The sequence below is a fragment of the Carassius carassius genome, chromosome 14 (genome assembly GCF_963082965.1).
Source record: "Carassius carassius chromosome 14, fCarCar2.1, whole genome shotgun sequence".
NCBI lineage: Eukaryota > Metazoa > Chordata > Actinopteri > Cypriniformes > Cyprinidae > Carassius > Carassius carassius.
In genome coordinates this window covers 31,116,567-31,138,283 of record NC_081768.1, presented here as the reverse complement: position 1 = coordinate 31,138,283, position 21,717 = coordinate 31,116,567, and the positions used below count along the sequence as shown (strand labels likewise).

Genomic DNA, 21,717 nt, shown 5'->3' with positions numbered 1-21,717 from the left:
CATCTGCGTAGTCCACTTCCTCCAGAAGTGAGGTCAGGGTCCACTTGATGCCTTGATGGTTTCCTTGGGTGACGCTTCACTTCAGCTAATCAATGGCTAGGGAAAATAGGACTGGAGAAAGGTTTCAGCCTTGCCTCACTCCGGTTTCCAACGTAAAAGGTTCTTTCATATCACTGATGACAAAACACTCAAAGCTCTCGTATAGTGAATGTATGACATTGACCAGTTTGTTCTGTCGTAGAATCTTTCAGAGTGATGCACGATGCAGACTGTCAAAAGCCTTCTCAAAGTTAGTGAACATGAGCTATAATGAGCTGTTCCATTCATGGGTCTGTTTTAGGATCTGGCGTAGAACAAAGATGTGGTCAATGCATGAACGTCCTTTCCTGAAACCAGCCTGTTCTTGCTAAAGGATGTCATCCACTGCTGCTATAATACTGTAGTATGATATGGCTGAAGATTTTGCTGGTGAGAGAGAGTAGGGTGAGATCTCCAAGATCTCCCTTCTTGGGCAGCTTGATAATTTTACCACTTTTCCAGCTCTCTGGGGCTGTCTTTTTCTCCCAAATGTCCTGTAGGATGCACTGAAGGATCTATGGTGTCTCCTGTACTTCTGCCTTGAGTATTTCAAGGCACACACCATCCAGTCCTGGAGCCTTGCCATTCTTCAGCTTGTTAATAGCTTCCCTGACCTCTTCTACTGTAATGTCACAAATGTTGATCTCCAAGTCCTCTACTGCCTCTGGTATGTCAGCAAATGCTGGTGGATCTGGCCTGTTCAGGATGATTTTGAAATGTTCCCTCCACCTCTCCAGCTTGGTGCATTCTTCAGAGTTCCATCTGCTAACTTCACTAGGAATGCTAAAGCTTAATGAGTATGATGTATAATGATGTTATAATGAAAAACTCCAATAATAAGCCTTCTGTTGAGATCAGCTTTCGTTAGATCTACAGTATATAGATAGTGTCACAGCCTTTTAGCCTGTTGAAAGCTGACAAAGTGTCACATCCATGACATTTACGACTATAGTGTTGTATGATGATTTTTTTAGGAGGGGGTTCTCCACCCGTCATTTAGAAATAACATTAGCATAACAGTTTTTAATAACATTTAATAACATAACATTTAAATCTAATGTTCTCGTAACCTTTCAAAACATTAGAATAGAATGTTCCTCTAATGTTCACATAACCAAGAAAAAAAATCTGAAAAAAAAAAAAAAAAAATAGCTGGACATAACTTTTAAAAAAGTTACACACAACTTAATTTATTTAGATAGTGTTTGTTAATAGCTGTGTCTTAGATGAAGACCATGCCACATTTCATGAGTAATCAATGCAAGTAACTGTACAAGTTGATAATATGATATGATTATAATGATTTCATATTGTATAATGAATGCTAATTTCAACCATCCAGACTTTATCATTAGTTATGTACAAGAGGGCAAAGATCCAACCTCAAGTTTCTACCTGTTTCTTCCTCCAGGTAAATGGCTACATTGCGGCTATATTTAATGTGGGCACAGATGACATCAACATCGAGGAGAAAGCAAAATTTGTGAATGATGGAAAGTACCATATAGTGAAGTTCACAAGGAGTGGTGGCAACGCCACACTGCAGGTGGATGATCTACCTGTTATTGAGCGCTACCCCACAGGTGAGACCATCACTTCACACCCCAACAACAGTTGTTTGGAACATTACTGGATGATTGTTAAGTTGACATTAATTTGTTTCTGAATACTGCACATTTGTGTCTATATTGAATTTTTCTACTATGAAACATGAAAATCTGAATTATGCTTAGCTCACCTGTTAGTTAACTGGGTGAATCACTTACTGTATAGTTTCCACATGTAATTAACTTGTTGTTCATAATTTAATGGAAAGATAAGGCTAAAGACTCAGGTACTCTTAATTGGAAATTTTCCCCTCTGTCTCACACGCAGTTGAGCGTGCAAGCCTTTTGAAATATACTCTTTGTCCATGAATGTAGAAAGATGTGTTCTAGTGGACCATCTTTTCAAGCAGTCAAATCACTTGTACATGCTCTGTTCTCCTCACTCAAGAACACATAAATTAGCTGTGCACACAGACAAGAGAAGTGTACTTTCAGTGTTAGTCCTTTAACTAGTCAGGCAATCCCCACATTATGAGAGGAAGTTTTTGATTATTTTTTTGTTTTTAATGGTATTGTATCAACTGAATTTTTGTGTCATGCCACAGGTGTAATGAGATGTATAATGTATAATGTTTCTATAGCAAGACATATTCAATCAAGTTTTATCTTTCAGTTTCAACAACTCCACCAAGGGTCACCTTACAAAACTAAATAGGTTGAAACAGTGACAGTGTAACAGTGGAAGATCTATACATATAAGTGTCTGCTGATTGTAGCTGGCAAGAAGAAAAAATTGATGAGAGTCTGGCCTCCCAGGCATGAAGAGATAATGAAAATCCTCTGCGATACTTGCCTTCTCCATCTGTAGAGGAAGTGCTGCCCAAGCTCTGTCAAGGCTTTCATTGTTTTGCTCCTGTCCTGCTCTGTGTGGACACAGTGCACTAGTAACTGGCCCTGTCCTTGGCGGTTTATCAGTTGTTCAGTGTTCACTGAAAATAAAGAAGCAGAATGGGCTTGAATTTTTCCAGTTTTCTAGAACTGTTGATCTAGCTAGCCATATGGTACAAAATAGAAAGCCTCTCCAAATACTTCTGTTTTGAATGGATTCACTTTCAAACTTATCTTGGAGTTAGAGTTTATTTGCAGTAAGTGCAAAAAGTGTTAAAAGTAAAAAAGCACAAATACTGATAGATGCAATTTATAAATAAAATAGCTGTATTTTTTCTGCATTGACTGCAAATAGAAGTTAAGTGATTTTTGCATTAAGAGTAAATAGACAAATGGGATTGTAAAAAGGCAGATTCAGATGGGTTGGTGAGTCGCTGGTTGGCGATTCTTACTTCCTGCAGCTGGTACCAGATGGATTTCTTAGTTTGTGTAAATAGCCTCTGCCAGCAATATTCACCCCTCTGAAAATATTGTACAAAAGTCAGTACCCTTTCAAAGGGTATTAATATGTATAATTTGGGTACAAATATGTTCACTTTAGTTGCTAATATGTACCATTACGGTACTAATATGCACCCTTTAGAAGTAAAAATGTTACAGAACAAAATTACCTTCTTAAAGGGCCCCCGCCCCGATGACCACTTTTGTCCCTTTTCGTTCTGAGAATGTTTAGCCTAAAAACACACTTTGTTACTTTGTCATGCTTAGGTTGTTCCATTTACAAAATGGAATTTTAAAATGTGCATTTTAGTCTTGGGCATCTACTGATAGATTCATTTTTCACAAAATAATTATGTTGTTGGTATCATTTCTAACATGCTCCTAACATTTCTAATAACCATCTTGGATACCAAGGTAGCCAAGTTTAAAAATCTTTGAATAAGAAAATGGGACAAAAGTATCATAGCCGATGTTATGTGAACACCCACACATGACAGTTATCTGAAGCCCATATAGAATCACGGCAATTCATTAGCTGATAATGCTAACATCACCATCTGAGGCATTGTGTCAGGCACCATGTCAAGGCTGCACTCTTGGTATTACTTCTCGGTCGTAGCACAAACTAAGGAGTATGGCAAACTATGTTTCAAAATCTTGTTTCCTACTCAGTGTTATGATTAGGTGGGGGGGCATGTTTGCCTCAAGGCTCAGGAATGGGGTCACTTCTTTTTTTTTTTTTTTGTAACAAATTCCCATTAATACTATTACACCTTTTTGATTTTAGGTCCAAGGTCAGAAGGAGTAATATTGTGATTGCAATCGATGTTTGTTGTAATGGTGGTGGCAAAAACTTGAACGCAACACAAAACTGCCAGAGAGTGTGGTTTGTTGTACAAAATAAAGGGGAAAAAAAGGGAATAACAAAAATAATAACAGACAAATATAAAAAAAAACAGTAAAAAAAAAAAACATTTATAATATTTATTCTATATATATGTATTATAATATATATCCTTAAAAAGTCTTAAATTCAGATTCAATGGGTCTTAAATATTTTTGGTCACATTACTGCAAAAATATATTTTTCAGTATGACTGTTTACAATCACTGAACAGACTGAAGTTATAAATAAAAGATATACATATTTTTAGGATGAAGTCAAGTAGCTGTTTCAGCTGTCACTTGAAAATTGTCAGGGATTCAGCATTCCGGATAGGGGTGGGAAGACCATTCCACCAGACAGGAGAACGAGAATGTTCTAGAAAGTGATTTTGAGCCTTTGAGCATTTGTTTTTTTTTTACTTACCAGATCGGCCAAATAACCTAACTAAAATTTATGTGACATAAAAAATATAACCAGCAAAGCATCGAAGCGTAAGAAAGATTCTTCTGATTCTATTACATTCAGCATAAAAAAACGAGTGATAATGTATTTTGTATCAAGGTTGCACTGTAAAGGCTTACACTGCCTGTCTCTTTGTGAGAGACTTCAAAACAAATGAGCATAACAGCACACAGAACGAAACTCAGAAGATACACAGAGGTAAAAATAAGAAATGTTTAGTTTATTCATAGCATGATATAGTTAAGAAACGCCTTGACAAGGGAGCTAATTTGCTGAATATTTTCACGATCGCAAATGTCACATCTATTTTATTAAATAAAAAAGTAGTCAGGTAGTTATTAAGTTACTTACATTTTAGACATGATATTTACAGTTTTTGTTCTATTTCTATAACGGAAATAGTTCAGCATGATTCAGCATTTTGAAGGAATCGGTCAACTTACAGCCACGTACTGGTGATTTAGTATGTTTAAAAGTATGCATTTTAAAAGTATCGGCACCTCTTGTTGCAAACGCAGCATCATGGATGTGTGAATGAGAGTGGACTCATGTGCTCCTGTCATTGCTCAGTAGATTGTGCCTTTTCTAAGGCTTAACAGGAGGAGAAGGAGCATTCTACCCTTCCGTCGCTGTCAGTCCGTTTAAAATTTTGAATGGTTGATAGGGTGAGCAGACGGACCCACGGTGACATCACTGTTGGAACTGATCATGGGCGGCAACATGACGATGGCATACATGATAAATTTATCAAAATTATGTGTGATAAGAACATCTGAATTAGGTACGTCACCTTACAATATGCCTGATACATACGTTGTCTCCATGAACGTCACCATAAACACAATTAGATTTATTAAAGTAGATTTATTTGTTATAGGCTATTACTTTTATTTAGTTATTTCCTAAAATAAAAAGTGGCAAAAGTGTTGAAGTGAAGTACAGCACATTAATGTTCAGTTTATTAGTCATTGCCCTTCTTTTTGCTTAGATGCTACAAAACGTATGAAAACCCTAAGAGGCTGTGCATCATTTCTGCATGAATGTTTTTTCTTTCTTGTTTCCTTGTGATCTTGACATAAAAGAGTGTAATTTTAACAGAAATAAAGTTGTATTTATATTAGATGTTAATTAGACATTCTTCAACATATAATTACGTTGAGAACGAAGTTGTTCTGAGCAAAGATGCTAGTTTCATGAATTTATAATGTTTGGTACTCCAATCAGCTATTTTAACAGAAAGAAGAAGGCTGTAATATTAATGTTATCCACTAGATGGAACCACAGGATAAGGAATCTTTTAAGCCTAATATTTTTCAATAAGTTTCCATCCCTATAAATTGAAATAAAAGCATTGATCTACTTCATTTGCATAACTATGGTGCGCTTGACAGTATAGGTTTATATAATAAGAGTACATAGAAATATTTGAAATGTATATTTATTATTAATTTTTTTACTTATCGACCTCAATAAGACTTAAAACTTCTAGACAGTATTACATAAAACCCCAAATCAGAAAAATGCAATAACATTTTGTAAAATTCAATAAAATCAAGATCTTATAATAAAATCTTAATTCAATTTAATCTTTATTTGATTTGAAAAGTGCAAATAAAATATTTTCAATGTTTTCAGACCAAATAAACTGTAATCTGTAAATATACATAAAATTGGGACAGGCACGTTTAACACTGTCAAATCAACTTTCCTTTAAATTACAATGTTTAATTCTTTGTGAAAAGAGGATACTACCTGTTAAAGCAAAATGTTTGCCCAATCTTGCTTCATACAAGACTTCAGCTGCTCATCAGTCTGTGGTCATTATTGCCTGATTGTCCTTTTCATGATGGGTCATACATGTTCAATATAGGAGACAGATCTGGACTGATCTAACACATTCACTCTGTGTCTATTAAACCATGCTGTTGTAGCACATGCAGAATGAGAGCTTGTGTTATCTTGATCTAATAACCATGGACTTCCCATGAAAGACGCCATCTTGATGGCAGTCTTTGTACAATGTCAATATAATGTCTCCATGTCAATCCTACCCTAACACATGCCAGACATCCATGCCTTTTGCTCTGCTAAACCCTCATAAAATAACAGATGTTTGCTTTGCATTTGTTGCTGATAAAAGTTTGGATGATCCATTTAGTATTTGGGACTGAGAAGTTCTAAAACAGTCCAGTACATTATAGACAAACACATTTTAATATTGAAATAATGAAGATTTCTGTGCCACCCCAGACTGTTTGCTGCACCCCTATAAAAACATCACTGCATGGAACTGATGATAAGCCAAACTTGATACCCTCCTCTATTACCAATTTGTCCTGATTATAGACTGTTTCAAAACAGTTTAACCGTTTATGCCCCGAAGGCATTTTCACCTCACTGAAGGTGTTGTTTCTCTGAGTGACATACACAAAAGTAATGACTAATAACACAAAAACTGTAACAAGGAGAGTCAAAAGATTCATTGGGACATTCTCCTTCTGAGAAATAGCTGATAAAAATGTAAGAAACATGTGCGCTCAAGGGCCTTTTGGTTAGCTCTCGACTCCCTGAATGCGTTTTAAAAACTGTTGTTTTCTGAGTCCCATATACAATAATAATGCCTCATAACTTAAAGACCAATAATTTGGAATAAGGTAAAAAAAAAAAAAAATGATGCAAGACTTTACCTTTGACAAGTGGCTTTTTTATTTAGAAGGCGGGACTTTTTATTACTATAATATTATGAATGAACCATCTTGTTGTTATATAAAAATTTTGCTCAGACTCGGCTCAGAGAGCACAGATAGCAAATAAGTAAAGCTAACGTCAGCAGCCATGGCACTGGATGAGCAATCGTTATTATAATAAAATTTTTGGGTCTCTTCGGGTTCGGGTATGAATTTTTAGACCCGTGTAGACTTCTAGGCAAGGTACCCCTTCTCTAATGTTGAAGTAGATGACTGTCTCCTTCGGTGGGTTATCTATGGCACAATCCACCCGCCATACGGCAGATGCAGAACGAGAGTGACACAATTCCTCAGAGAGCGATATTATCGGTATCAACCAATGAACTGGAGTGATTCTATATTATATTTTTATTACATATTAATGATATAATTGTTACACTTGGGAGAAAGTCCCATAGCATCATCTATGGACATCATGTTGATTGAAACTGCTATTCTTGTTGGTATCTTATATTTTACAGTATTATGATTTTTGCATTAGTAGCATAATGTGACTATGTTTGAAAAATTATATCAGGAATATGTTAATTTGTTAAGATACGAATAAAAAAACTAAAGTAAAATAGACTTTTTATTGTGTATTAGTAATATTAAAAATATTAACTGAATGAATGTAAAAGAGAGAAGATGGAAACAAATAACATAGATAGCTTTATTCTGGAGTACAACATTTGATTGTGCTTTGTTTCACAAAGCCTATTTTCACATACTGGTAATTTATCTTTAGGTTATATCATATAGGTTAAATGTGCACAGAATATATGTAAGTGTACAATAATTGATTACCATTTTAACAATAAAAAGATATAAAAATAGCATTATTTATTTAGGACTGCCCTGATATACACACATTATCCTGCTCAGTTTACATCCCCTTGGATTTTGATATACTGTGTATCCCTTCCTCAGTGATCAGTGACTGTTTATATGTTTTTTGGCAGTCCCTGCTTTATCCTGAGTAATGATGCTCCCTACTGTTTTTATGGAAAATTTTCCAGTCACTGCTCATTCTTTGGATTTTCAACATTATTTGCATATTCAAATTCTTCCAACAGTTACTGCATGATGGTGATATCCAGCTTTTCAGTTATGTTTGTGGGACTAAACTATTACAAAAGGTGTAAACAATTATTGATGATCAAGAAGGCAGTACACTATATTAGGAATTAAGGTAATGTAAACTTTTGCAAACAGGATGATTGGTGTAAATGGCAATTATATAAGATCTCTTATGTTTGTATAAGTTCTGCATTGGGTTTATAAACAAACATAAAATTCACTAAACTGAAAATACACGCACAATATAAACTGAAATTGAGTGGAATTTATCTAATACAAGATCTAAAATCTTTTCATTTTAACAGCTCGAATAATAAGTTCTAAAGTTCCCCATTGATTTTGGATTGTAACCAATGAAATGTCTTTTTAAACTTTAAAGGAAACATTGATAGTGAACGGCTGGCGATCGCTAGACAGCGAATTCCATATCGACTCGGTCGAGTAGTTGACGATTGGCTACTCGACAAAGGTAAAAACACTGCTAAAACTTAATAAGTTTTAAGTAGTATATATTTAAATGTGAAATAAAGCAATAATTTAAGCATTTAGGTAAATTAAAGTATGGATTTTAAATAGATAAATGTAGCTTGTAATAACTGTAAGTTAATAAATGTCATAAATTTTGGTTAAAGGGACTGTAGATGTAAGTTCGAATAAGCTTGTTAAAAGTATTTTAATGTAATTTAATCTTTTAAATCATAAAATCAAAATGTCCAAATTAAAATGATAATTGTGTTAATATAGTCAACTGACAAATTGTTGCATCTGTAAATGTGTACATTTGTGTACCTTTTTGTCATATTAATAAAAAGACAGCCAGAATAACTAGATAATATTTAATAATCATACTAAGCACCGTAATAATTACCAATATAATAATATATAATATTTAAATAATGTTTAAAAAATATTAATTGCCATTTGAGTCCCTTTAAGAAAAATTTACGTGTAGCTAAGAAAATGATAAAACATCTACTGAAAAAAAATATAATAACTTTGACTTGCATGTATAATCTTTTAAATGAAATGAATTTTTTTTCTTGTTTCTTTTAATTGAATTGTTTTTCGGTCTTCCTTTGTTTCATGACCACCCTGTTTACCTTTGCATCCAATCCAACTCATCTTGCTTAAAAGGCATACATGTTTGTTATTGTTATATTTATAGTACATACTCTGAACATTATACTGCACACCTACATAACATTAATATCTGATGATTTTTTTAAGTGTATAAAGTTATTAAGCTGCCTTCAGATTGACTGTTAGTGATTAACATCTATCATGGAATTGTTTTTAACTCCATGACAACAGAATATATATATTTTTTTTTATTTTAATCAGTAATTTTTAGCTTTGCAAAACTTAATTTGGAATTAAACCAGTTGTTGGTAATTGGTAGTGTTAAAGAGGTATTTTAGCAAAGTGCCACAATTTAAACCTATTACCACTGTTTTGTTATCTTTTATTTTTCATTATTTGTGTTTCATAAGCATCCCTTCATTACAGCCATGATAAATTGTTGGGCATTAACATTCCCCAGTACCTGAATAATCCGTCTTTTCCTCAGGCGTGATTATTTCCATCACTCTCCCTCATGTATGTTTCTCTTCAGTCTGCACTAAGTTCTTCTGTATTGCAGTAACTTTGTTCTCCTGCAGGCCGTCAGCTCACAATCTTCAACAGCCAGATGACCATCCAGATCGGAGGCTGGGAAAAAGACCACAACCGTGCCTTTCAGGGCCAAATGTCCGGTTTCTATTACAATGGTCTGAAGGTATTTAACATGGCTGTGGAAGGAGAACCTAACATCCGCATCGAAGGCAGCGTAAGGTTGGTTGGGGAGGTGCAGTCATCCTCCATATCACCACAGTCCAGCGCTACGGTGTCTCGCTCTGAAACCTCTACCTCAGTCATGGAGATCACTACCACAACCACCTCCAACCACAAGATCAAACCGAGTACAGCGAGCGACCCTCAGCAGGTCAGACAACTCCACTCGTTCCTTTAGTTGACCTCCACCCTTTCCTTTCCATTTCTTTGTTCTACCTGTCCCATCAGAATTTAGTTGGACTTTTTTCATGATTTTATGGCCCAAAACTATTGAATGTGCTGCAGAGTTTTTCCAAAATTGTCTTTTTTGTGTCGTTTGGCAGTGAAACAATATTCATAATGTATTTAGTATTAATGCCAGTACGAGAACAACTAACTGTAAATACTTTTGTGCATAATTACTGATATTGTGGTCGTGGTGCATCGTTTGTGATCAGGGTAAAAGTAGAATAAACTACCCTTGGACAAAATTGCAGTAGTACTAGTATAAGCTACTGTATAAGAATAATTAATAAAAGGCAGTTAGAACTGTTCATAGTCAAAGACCCAATAACTTATAGGCAATGCACAAAGTATTACATTTAATTATCGAGGCTGTTTACACTAATAGAACAAACATGAACAACAATGACAAGAAGAAAAAAAAATAAAAGAAAAAAATAAACACAGACAACAAAGAGGAGGGCGGAGAGTAAGGACAGTGGATTTAGCTTTTGATGTGACAGATATGATATACAGTACATCGCCCTTCATAATGTCTACATATGTGATATTGAACCATTTTTTTTGTAAATAAACTTTTACATTTCAACTTAGCTTGCTAGTGATTTAATAATGGTTATATGTAATCGTTGTTTCAAGAAATGGAAAGTGGATTCAGAAATAAAAATGTTTAATTCTCTCCCAGCAAATGTAGCAGTTATTCACATTGAACAAACAAACAAATTATTATAACAGACCATTCTGACTGTCTGTAATCTATTATAATAATTAGTTTCTTTATTGTTATACTTTTCACAGCTGAAGTGTCTCAATCTAATGTGATGTATACCCATTCAATTAAGCTCAATTTTCCATTTCTCTTTTTTTCCATGTTTTTCTTTCTGTGTGCAGTTCTTCTTGAATTCATCCACTCTTTCCCGTATCATCTGTTTTCCAGACTACTGATGATTTGTTGGTGGCATCTGCCGAGTGCCCCAGCGACGATGAGGACATTGACCCGTGCGAGCCAAGCTCAGGTAGGTTAGGTTAGTCATCTCTTTATTACCACTTTTCTTCCTGACTGTTTGTCCTCACTTTCACCTCAACAGTTCTGTTGTTCTTCTACAACAATGTGCAGTGTTGGGGGTAAAGCATTACAAGTAAGTTGAGTTACGTAATCAGATTACTTTTTCAAATAACTAGTAAAGTAACGCATTACTTTTTAATTTAAAAAACTTTTTTTAAAAAGTAACGCCAGTTACTTTGTTTTTTCCATTTATTGACTCCTGTCCCAGTATTGGGAGAAATCAGAAGTACAGGGGCGTTGTGTGCGCTGTGTGAACATGATGTAGATCTAGACTAAATGTGAATGTGCTTTAATTCAGCCCAGCTGCTGACCTTTGATGATACAGTTCAACCATACTAATAAGCAAAAATGACTTTAGATAAACTAACAATAGTGCTTCATTGTACCCCTTCGAGGGAACATCGAACTGCGTCGAACGACACTTTGGGGGAAGCCCCTCAGCATAGCGCCTCTGAAGTATGAATGAAACAGATCCAATCTTGATTGGTGTTGCGTCATGACGTAATGTGTGACGGCATATGCGGAAGCTATAAAAAGGACGCTGGCACACAACAGAGACAGCTTTCTGTTCTTCAGCAAGTGCTCTTTGTCTTGTTTGTCTTATTTGGTGTTGTATTGTCTACAGTCACAAGCATTATTATGGCGAGCACAAGCAGTTTCACGAGGTGTGTGCATCCCTGCCCACGTTATATCACACATGGGGACACACATCGTATGTGTGTGCATTGTTTGGGAGTGCAGCATGCGCGGGCAGCTCTCGAGGGGGCTGCTTGCGAGGATTGTGAGAGATTGCCAATCCGTGTGCTGCGCTCCCGCCCGGCACACCCCGCGGCTTCTTCTGCACGAGTGGAGAGCCCGGTGCTTCCGAGGAAGTAGACGTGCTCAGCATCGAAGGCGGGGATTTTGGGGATGACTCACCACCCCGTGTCCCCGCATATGAGGAGCTGGTGGAGGTTGTCTCTCATGCAGTGGCCCATCTTAATATCAGTTGGCCACATGAGAGGCAGGTAACGCTTATTAAAAGAAAGTTGGACGAGCGTTTCCTGCAGCACAGAGAGCAAACTCGTCATTGGGGTTTACCGTTATTTCCAGATTTACACAACGAGTTGTGTAAATCGTGGAACAAACCACATTCATCTCGCGTGTCCAACCCCCCTGTGTTAAATTATAATAATATCTTGGGGGGGCGAGAGAACGGTTATGGGATGATGCCTCTGGTGGAACAGCCACTTGCCACTTATTTAGCCCCCGAGTCGACATCATCCCTAAAAACCCCGGTGTTGCCCACTAAACCGTGCCGTGATACATCTGTATTAGTGGGCAGGGCTTATATGGCTGCGGGTCGGGCTGGCGCTAGTCTGCATACAATGGCAGTACTGCAGGCGTACCAGGCCGATCTTCTTAAAGATATTGATGAGGGCGAGGGTCCAACTCCGGAAATTATTGTGGAGTTGAGGAAGGCTGCAGATTTGTCTCTCCGAGTCACCAAGGAAACGGTCCGTGCTATCGGCAATTCCATGGCAGCAATGGTGGTCTCGGAGAGACACTTATGGTTAAATCTGTCAGGCATCAAGGATGAAGGACAGGGCTTTCCTCGTTGATACCCCGATTTCGCCTTCTGGCCTGTTCGGTGACTCAGTTAATGTCATCGTCGACAGGTTTCAGGAGGCAAAGAAACAGTCTGCAGCCTTCAAACAATACCTCCCTCGCGGCTCGAGGCATAAGAAGCCTGCCCCAAGTGGGCATCCGCAGCCATCCGCAGCCATCCGCCAGCTCCTCCGCCTATAGACAGGCGCAAAAAGAGAGTGTCGCTTCTAGAGCCCCCCCTCAGGTAGCCTGGGGGCATAGACGACACTCTCAACCGAAGCCTCAGCCTAAGCCGGGCGACCTGAGGGCCGTCCTGCAGGCGAAGAAGGCTTCAACGAAGAGGTCCTAGCCAGCCCAGGCCCTCTGCGGGCGGCCCCACCCATGGGGGAGCAATCGAGGTCACCTCCTCCAAGGAGCCCGCAGGAAACCGATGTCGACTTCCCGCCGTTAAGTGTGCTTCGGGACGCATCGGTCTCCAGCGAACGTGCCCTGCACTGTCCGCCCCACAGTCTTGCGGCCAGGCAGAATTCGCGTCCACACATCGAGAATCGTTTTCGGTCGAACCCTGCCGGAGATCCACTTCAGGGGGCCAAGAACGAATCCCAATTAATACCCGAGGCCAGCCTCAAGAGGCTGGTCCCCTTAGTAGAGTGTTTTGATGCATGGAAAAATCTCACGAATATTTCTCCTTGGGCTCTGCGCACCATTCAAAAGGGGTACAGACTACAGTTCGGTTCCCGCCCACCAAAGTTTAATGGGGTGGTCTGGACTGTAGTCAACTCAGAGTAGAGTCGGGTGTTGAAGCAAGAAGTAAACTCTCTGCTGGTAAAGGAGGCTATAGAACGTATTCCTTCTCCAGACAGGGAGTCCGGGTTCTACAGCCGCTACTTCTTAGTTCCCAAGAAGGATGAGGGATTGCGTCCAATAATAGATCTCAGGCACTTGAATCGGTCTGTGAGGAGATTCAGGTTCAAGATGCTTACTATTCCCATCATCGTGAACCAAATTCAATCCGAGGATTGGTTTGTCACGATAGATCTGAAGGACGCATACTTCCACATTTCCATCCTATATGGAGACAGACGCCTCCCTCACGGGCTGGGGCGCGGTCGTGGACGGCCGCTTTACGAGAGGTCTATGGCAGGACCATCATTCCTCCTGGCATATAAACTGCCTGGAAATGTTGGCGGTGTTCCGAGCTCTGAGGAGCTTCCTGCCGGATCTCAAGGGTCATCACATCCTTGTGAGGACGGACAATATGTCGGTGGTGGCCTATATAAACCATCAAGGGGGTCTGAGGTCTCGCCCTCTATGCAGCAGGAGTAGTGGAGACCATACTCAGCTCTAGAGCTCCCTCCACGAGGAAATTGTATGGCCTAAAATGGAATGTTTTCACCGTTTGGTTCAGAGATCGTGAGGTGGACCCAGTTAACTGCTCCATTGGCTTCGGTGCTGGAGTTCCTCCAAGATCGCTTCTCAGGTGGTCTTACCCCGTCCACTCTCAAGGTGTACGTGGCTGCCATTTTGGCTTTCCACGCTCCTCTGAGTGATGGGCCTCTGGGGAGACAGCCGTTGGTCGTACGTTTCCTCCATGGGGCTTGGAGGATGAGACCTGCGGCTCATACCAGGGTTCCCACTTGGGACCTGGCGGTGGTTCTCGGAGGGTTGGTTGAGGCCCCCTTGAACCGCTGGAGTCGGCTGAGGCCAAGAACCTTTCCCTTAAGGTGGCTTTCTTGTTGGCCATTACTTCTCTGATGAGGGTAGGAGATCTCCAGGCGCTCTCTATATCTGACAACATCAAAGCCATCCTACTTCCTAGACCAGGCTATTTGCCCAAGGTGCCGTCTAATGTGGCACGGCCTACGGTTCTGCAGGCTTTTCATCCTCCACCTCACGTGACGGCGGATGAGGAGAGACTTCATCTGCTTTGCCCTGTCAGAGCTCTGAAAATATATATCCAGAGGTCCTCCTCATGGCGGAAGTCAGACCAGTTGTTAGTTTGTTTCGGGTCACCCAAGAAGGGGCTTCCTGCTTCCAAACAGACCATTAGTAACTGGATTCTCCAAGCTATATCTATGGCCTACCAGGTGCGCAATTTGCCTTCACCTCTGGCCGTGAGGGCTCATTCTACCAGAGGTATGGTGTCCTCTAGAGCCCTCCTCTCAGGGGCCCCCATCCAGGAGGTCTGCGATGCAGCAGGATGGGCCATCCCCTCACACTTTTATTAGATTTTACAGCCTGGACATTCCATCGACAACTGGCACCCTTGTGCTCTTGTCCTAAGTGTGCCTGTGCGCAGCTTCACACTAGGACAGGCAGGGCTCGTTGCGGCATAGTGGGAACTCGTTCCCCCAAAGTGTCGTTCGACGCAGTTCGATGTTCCCTTGAAGGGGAATGTCTCAGGTTACGACTGTAACACATGTTCCCCGAGAAGGGGAACGAGAACTGCGTCCCTTCGCCAACCGTCCCCCTGCCTGGGAGCGCTTGCTTCATCACAGAAGCTGTCTCTGTTGTGTGCCGGCGTCCTTTTTATAGCTTCCGCATATGCCGTCACACATTACGTCATGACGCAACACCAATCAAGATTGGCTCAGTTTCATTCATACTTCAGAGGCGCTACACTGAGGGGCTTTCCCCAAAGTGTCGTTCGCCGCAGTTCTCGTTCCCCTTCTCGGGGAACAAGGGTTACAGCCGTAACCCGAGACGTTTTTTCTTTTCTTCTTTTTTGCTGAAGAGTGTTGAACCTTATTCTCCTGTGTTCTGCTGTACAGATGTGAATTAATTGTTTCTATTCATGAAACTTTTTGGTGTGAAAGGGCTTTTACATTTGCTATAAATAGAACTTATATTAAAAACAATTAAGCCTTGCTCATACTTAAAATGTAACACAAAAGTAACGTAACGCATTACTTTCCATAAAAAGTAACTAAGTAATGTAATTACTTATTTTTTTAGAGAGTAATGCAATATTGTAATGCATTACTTTTAAAAGTAACTTTCCCCAACACTGACTGAATGTGTCTGTACCTGTTATTTTAAAAGTTAAAACTGCGGTTTGGGTTGTGGTTATCCCACACAATTGGCCCCACATCAGGGGGCCACATCAGAAATTTTAATGTAGGTTGATTGAGCTTGTCATTGTAGATTAATTGCACATTGATGCTTGTGTGTAGAAAAACAACAACAGTGAATATGGACAGAAGAAAAGTGAAGTAAAGAGAAAAGAATACGTAAACTATTATTAACGGTCTTTGAAAAATTTTTAAGAAAGGATTTTCATTTATTGTAAGAAAGACAGTAGATAATGGTCACTGATTAGTATTTATTTATAAATGCTTATGAATGGTAGTTCAAAGGGGGAACAGTTAAAAAATCAACCGAAGGGAAAAACAAAGAGAACGAGGAAGATTCCCTTCAATCCTCTGCCCTGGAAATGTGACAACCACTTTTTATAGCAAAAATAAATAAATAAATAAATAAAACACATTTATTTGTTTTAAAGAGGGTAGAAGCAAGTCATTGTTAATTTAGGTTCTTAGCCAAAACAACAACAAAAAAAGTTACTTGCTTCTGGGAGGAGAGCTAAATGACCTATACAGGTAAAAGAAAAGATAAAATAATTCTTCAAAAGAAAAGTTTTAGAAGGATACAATAGTTTTTAATATGGACACAAGTTGTAGAAAGAAAAGGATCATTACCTGATAGCAAAAGGGCTGCAACACAATTGATACAGATGCTCAGACAGTTTTCAAAGCGATTTTCATAAGTGGAATAATTTACTTCGGGCCATTGAAGCATTAGAAAAATAATGCACACCCGAGGAGTAACGGCCACTCTGCTTCGCGTCTTGACCGCATCACCACCTTGGTTGTGCATTATTTTTCTAAAAAATTAAACCCTGCCTTACCAATGGGCTAGATAGTGCCAATGGGTACCAGGGGGCTTGGAATAGACTGGGAGTCAGAAACCATGCAGGAGGTCAAGACGAGGGTGGGGCAGATGAGTGTAGGTTCAAACTGGGCAGAGTTGAACAGAGCAGGACAGAGAGTCACTGAGGACTGGGAATTATGCTGGAAAATACAAAGTTCAACAAGACTAAAGCTAATCACTAGAAGAAAAAAAAACTTAAGGCAACCCTCATGAAGTACAAAACAATCTGGCAAGAACATGATTGTAGAGGGTAAAATAAATATGGAGAATAGTACATGAGGAACATGTGAGCGCAATGAGGACTAGGCAAAGACTTAACAACATGTGATACAGAAAAACAAGGGGTGCAATCCAATTAAATTTTTTGACACACAATTGTGAAATTCCCTAAGCACTTCCCCACGGTGGAATCCCCCGCCACTATTTTAAAGTGCATTCATGAAGTGGACGAGGGAAGTTTATATGGAGAGATCCTCAAGACCTCCATTTTTACAGAAGGAATAAGCCAACTCATATGTACACTTTAGGCAACTCTATATACTACAATGCAACACAAATTTGATCTCACAACAAATCACTCATCAAATTGCTCATTTAACCTCCACCCGACATAACTCTGTCCAAGCATACCTATAGACATATTGAATGGTGCATAAAACTAATTTATATGGACAAAAATGTGAATAATAAATCATGTCCATTGCAGATTGCAAGAGGTCAAGGTTTTAAGATGTTCTTGTTGAACCCATTGCAAGGGTCCACCAGTATTGGGCTCTTGTGAAATGTAATCAGTGACATAAATCTGAGACAATGAGACGAAGGGAAGTCAGAAAGAAAAGGGCATAGAAAGTGAAGATAGCCAAGGAGGCAGGGCAAGGGGAGCACATGACCACCATGAACGCTGCAGTCTGAAACTTTTTTTGGTTAAAAAAGATCCAAAATCAATATTTGTGCAAGTACATAACCAACAAGTGTTCAAAACTATCGTTTTACTTTAGCCCGATTCACAACGGTTAGTTTATGATAATATTTTCTAATCTGAGTGATACGGGTAGGTTTTCGCTGGAAATTCGACCATGCTGCCACGTCATTACATCACTTCTGTAAACATTAAGAAGTTGTTCTGGCTGGCTACTAGGCTATCACATGTGAGGATACTATATGTGGCGGATCGTTTATAGCCTTTTCTCACAGCAGCTAGAATAATTAAATGTAATTAAATGATTGTAATCCAGAAAGAATTATGTGTTTATGAAACATGTGTGAATGAAATTAAATTATATTCCAGTTTTAAATATGCTTCTGATTACAGATAGCCTGGTATTACACAATATTTGTATTTAAATGACAACCAGTTCAAAGGGAGCATAATTTGCTTTTTGGTTTTTAAATAATTTCTTAATATGAAATTGGAGTGGTTTGACAATTAGAGATTAGACTGTACAGAAATTTAAATCTACACCCTAATAGACACTATAGGGAATTCTGATGTTGTTGACTTTAATAATTTGAGATTTTTAATAATTTGAGATGTTGATTTTAATTAATTTGCATGGTTTGATGTGATATAATTATTCTTAGTTGGTCAAAACAAACGTGGCAGATCTGTTACTGTCACAATACTCTGTGAAAATTATTGTTTCAGTCATATATTCCAAGACGTAGGCTTGTGAAGTACAGTAAATATCCACATCGGTGCAGTGACTGACTGCCACACATCTGATGTTCTCGTTAACAAGGTTCGGGAGGAGCGCGTCAAATACTTAGCCTAATCAACACAGGTGGACCACAATCTAGTAATCACTCCCACAGTATAAATATCGCTGACTTACCTCTATCCATTAACGGTTAATCAGCATCCCTCCTCCATCCCATCTCCTCACTTCGAGTTCACTTTATAATTAGACGGGGAAGGGGGGGTACTCTACGTAGGTTCGGGCCATTCCCAAGCTCGGAGCCCTTCCCCGGACAGCACGCCAAATACGCATACCATACCTAAGCTAATTATATGTAAGCGTGAACTCGTGAAACTCATCAAAACATTAGATTAATCCGTGCTTGAGCCGTGCCGGCACACAACCCAAGCAAGGAAGATAATTCCGCAAACAGCTGCAATTGCAGGCTTTCAAAGAGAGATGGCAAAAAAGAGGCAGAATTTTTGGACTGCAGCTTTAACAAAATGCTGTGCAGTCCAATGTCCAGTCTGCGTTTTTCCTGTAATATTATTGTTATATTGTGCCATATTTATTTAAACTTTCCATTAGGCGTCCAATGAACAATATTATGTAAAATATAATGAATAATTAACAATAACTAATTATATTATTATTTTACATATATTTGTTGTGCAATATATTATTTCAGGAATACAAAATATCCCCCATAATAATTTATTCCTGAATATGTCATCTGACTTGCCGTGTAGCCACATCTTTGTTGACAATGCAAAGAAAAAAGACAAAAGTGATGCAGAAAACTGCAAAGAAATGTACAAATACGACTGACCTTTTAATCCCCACAGCACCTTCATCTGCTTTAACTTTGTCAGGTGCTCTTCAGGAGATGGAGGTAGGTCAGAAGATGAGATTGCGCCTGCTCTGACATTTGCCAAAGGATGAGGCAGGGCAGCATTTCTAGTCAAACACAGCTTATGCAAAATAAAAAAAAAATCTGCACGTGATTCAGAGCATGTGCGTCATGAAGATGAAGCCTCGACACTGTCAGTCATATTTTGGTCATATATTTTCATATATGGCCTCATTCAGGGGAACATTTTCCAACACTATCCTTTTCAAACCTTTTTAAACACTGTCATTGACAATGCCTTTTATTGAATAGAACATTGCTGTCTTTCTGTGAGAAAATACACTCCCTCTTTTGCTCTGTGTCTGGGATTTTTTATGAATGACAATTTTATTTGTTAGAAGGAATGGAAGCACATACAAGTTGGAGGAAAATGAGAAAAGCAGTTTGTGTTGATGCCAGCCTTCCATTGTAAAGTCTGAAATAGCTGGAGAGCCAAAAGACTACTCATTGTGCAGACATTATTAATATTGTTGGGAAGTGAGGGCTTAGTTACAGAAGGTACTTGACTCTGATATGTACTTGAAGAGACCACAACAGACTGCCATGGCAGGGGTTTGCTTGTCTCTTTCTTTTCCAAAACTGCTGGTTAGTATGATAACTGATGTTATCCGCAGCATCATTCATGAATTCTTATTGCCTAATTATGTAAAACAGGCTAAAATATACTCCATACACATACATTTTACACAAGATATGCAAGAAATAACTTCTAAGGCTTTGTGCCCTGTCATATTGCAAAATGTGACTGAAACTGTCCAAGAGAAATTAGTAGATCATGATTCATCATCTGGGCAGTATGTTGCTGTAATGCAAACATACTAATATTAGTCAAGGATAAAATGACTGGCAGAAAATATAGAAAGGAGCTACAAAGGATTGTCTTCTTTACTCACATTAATGTATGGTGAAAACTCTGAAAAGCAAAGAGTAAATTTGGTTGTTAGTTCAAACAAAAAATAACTAATTAAATTTTCATTAAAAAAAAAAAAACTGTATTATTTACATTTAATTCATATCATAACCAGTGCACTGAGCCACAAGAATCCTGAAATTCCATTTAAAATTTAATATTTAATGATTTAGTAGACACTTTTTTTCCAAAGTGACTTACAAATGAGGACAATGGAAGCAATCAAAATCAACAAAAGAGCAATGATATGCAAGTGCAATAACAAGCCTCAGTTATCTTAATTCAGTACACGTAGCAAGGTTTTTTTAATCATATAATAAATAAATAAAAAAGATAGAATAGGAAAATTATAGAGCAAGCTAGTGTTAGAGGCCTTTTTTGTTTGATGGTTTGTTTGTGTTACTTGTATAATAAATAAAAAAGAAAACTAATACATAGAAATTGAAAAGATTAGAAAAGCTAGTGTTACTTTTTTAAATGAACATAAATTGAATGTGAATATGTAAATTTAATTTTTTTCTTGGGGTGTAGGTGTAGGGGATATAGGTGGCATCAGCAAATTAATAATTCATCAGTAATTCAGCAAGAAGTACAACAATAAAGGCCTCTCAAAACAAAAAGAAAAAATAAGAGATTGATATTCGGTGCAATTAATAACAATTGTCTCTAAAATTGAATTATAAAAATGATAATAAGAGCTCAGTTCAGTTTCATAACACATGATTGAATAGTGACTAATCTTTTGCATTATGATTGGCTACCAGCTCCTAATGCTGCAGAGTCCTGCCTCCAATGAAATGGAAAGCAGGGCACACAGGGGCGGAGCAGTCCACAGGCCCCTCCCATAGTGAGTGGAGAGAGTGGGCATTGAAAAATGTGACACGCCCCTTCTCAAAGTCGAGACACACTCCTAGTCTCGGAGGCAGTGGATGGGTGACGCCAGTTGGCGATGAAAACCCGTTGACATTAGTGAAGCCAGACTCTCTGTAATTGGCATTGGTGTGACGGGAGTTGGCGGAGCAGGGCTGGTAGATCCTGCCCATACCCATTCTGAGGAAAGAGAAAGGGGGAGGAGATTCCAACAAACCCTCGGCTCCACCAACTCGTCACATACTGACGCTTGTTCAGGACCTCTTGGCATAATTTTTTGACACTCAAGGTACCCCTTTAGCGTAATTTTTCGACATGCAAGGTACACCATTGTTTTCAGTTATTTGTCTTAGTTTTATGGTTTGCATGCATTTGTAAAACATTTTTGTAATTTATATAAATTTATTCTTTCATTGGAGCACCTAACCCCACCCCTTCCTTAAACCTACCCACGTCTGAACAATATAAAACATGTAACAGATGCCGAATCTATTCCTCTAACAAATTTTGCCTCGGAAGACTGTCCGTCCGTCCCGGTAACTCACTCC

General features: G+C 38.6%; 1 protein-coding gene across 5 annotated transcripts in view; it reads left to right on the top strand.

Annotated features, from left to right (window-relative positions):
- The window catches only part of LOC132157484 (neurexin-1a-like), a 157,941-nt gene that overhangs the window by 128,010 nt on the left and 8,214 nt on the right, over positions 1 to 21,717 (top strand). For 3 of the 5 annotated variants that reach the window (XM_059566841.1, XM_059566840.1, XM_059566844.1), the window contains 4 exons: positions 1,490 to 1,661; positions 8,548 to 8,637; positions 9,827 to 10,149; positions 11,158 to 11,236. In XM_059566841.1, the coding sequence (XP_059422824.1) occupies positions 1,490 to 1,661; positions 8,548 to 8,637; positions 9,827 to 10,149; positions 11,158 to 11,236 (664 nt within the window). The remainder of the gene's footprint in view (positions 1 to 1,489; positions 1,662 to 8,547; positions 8,638 to 9,826; positions 10,150 to 11,157; positions 11,237 to 21,717) is intronic. The other 2 variants (XM_059566845.1, XM_059566842.1) reach the window with 1 other exon arrangement.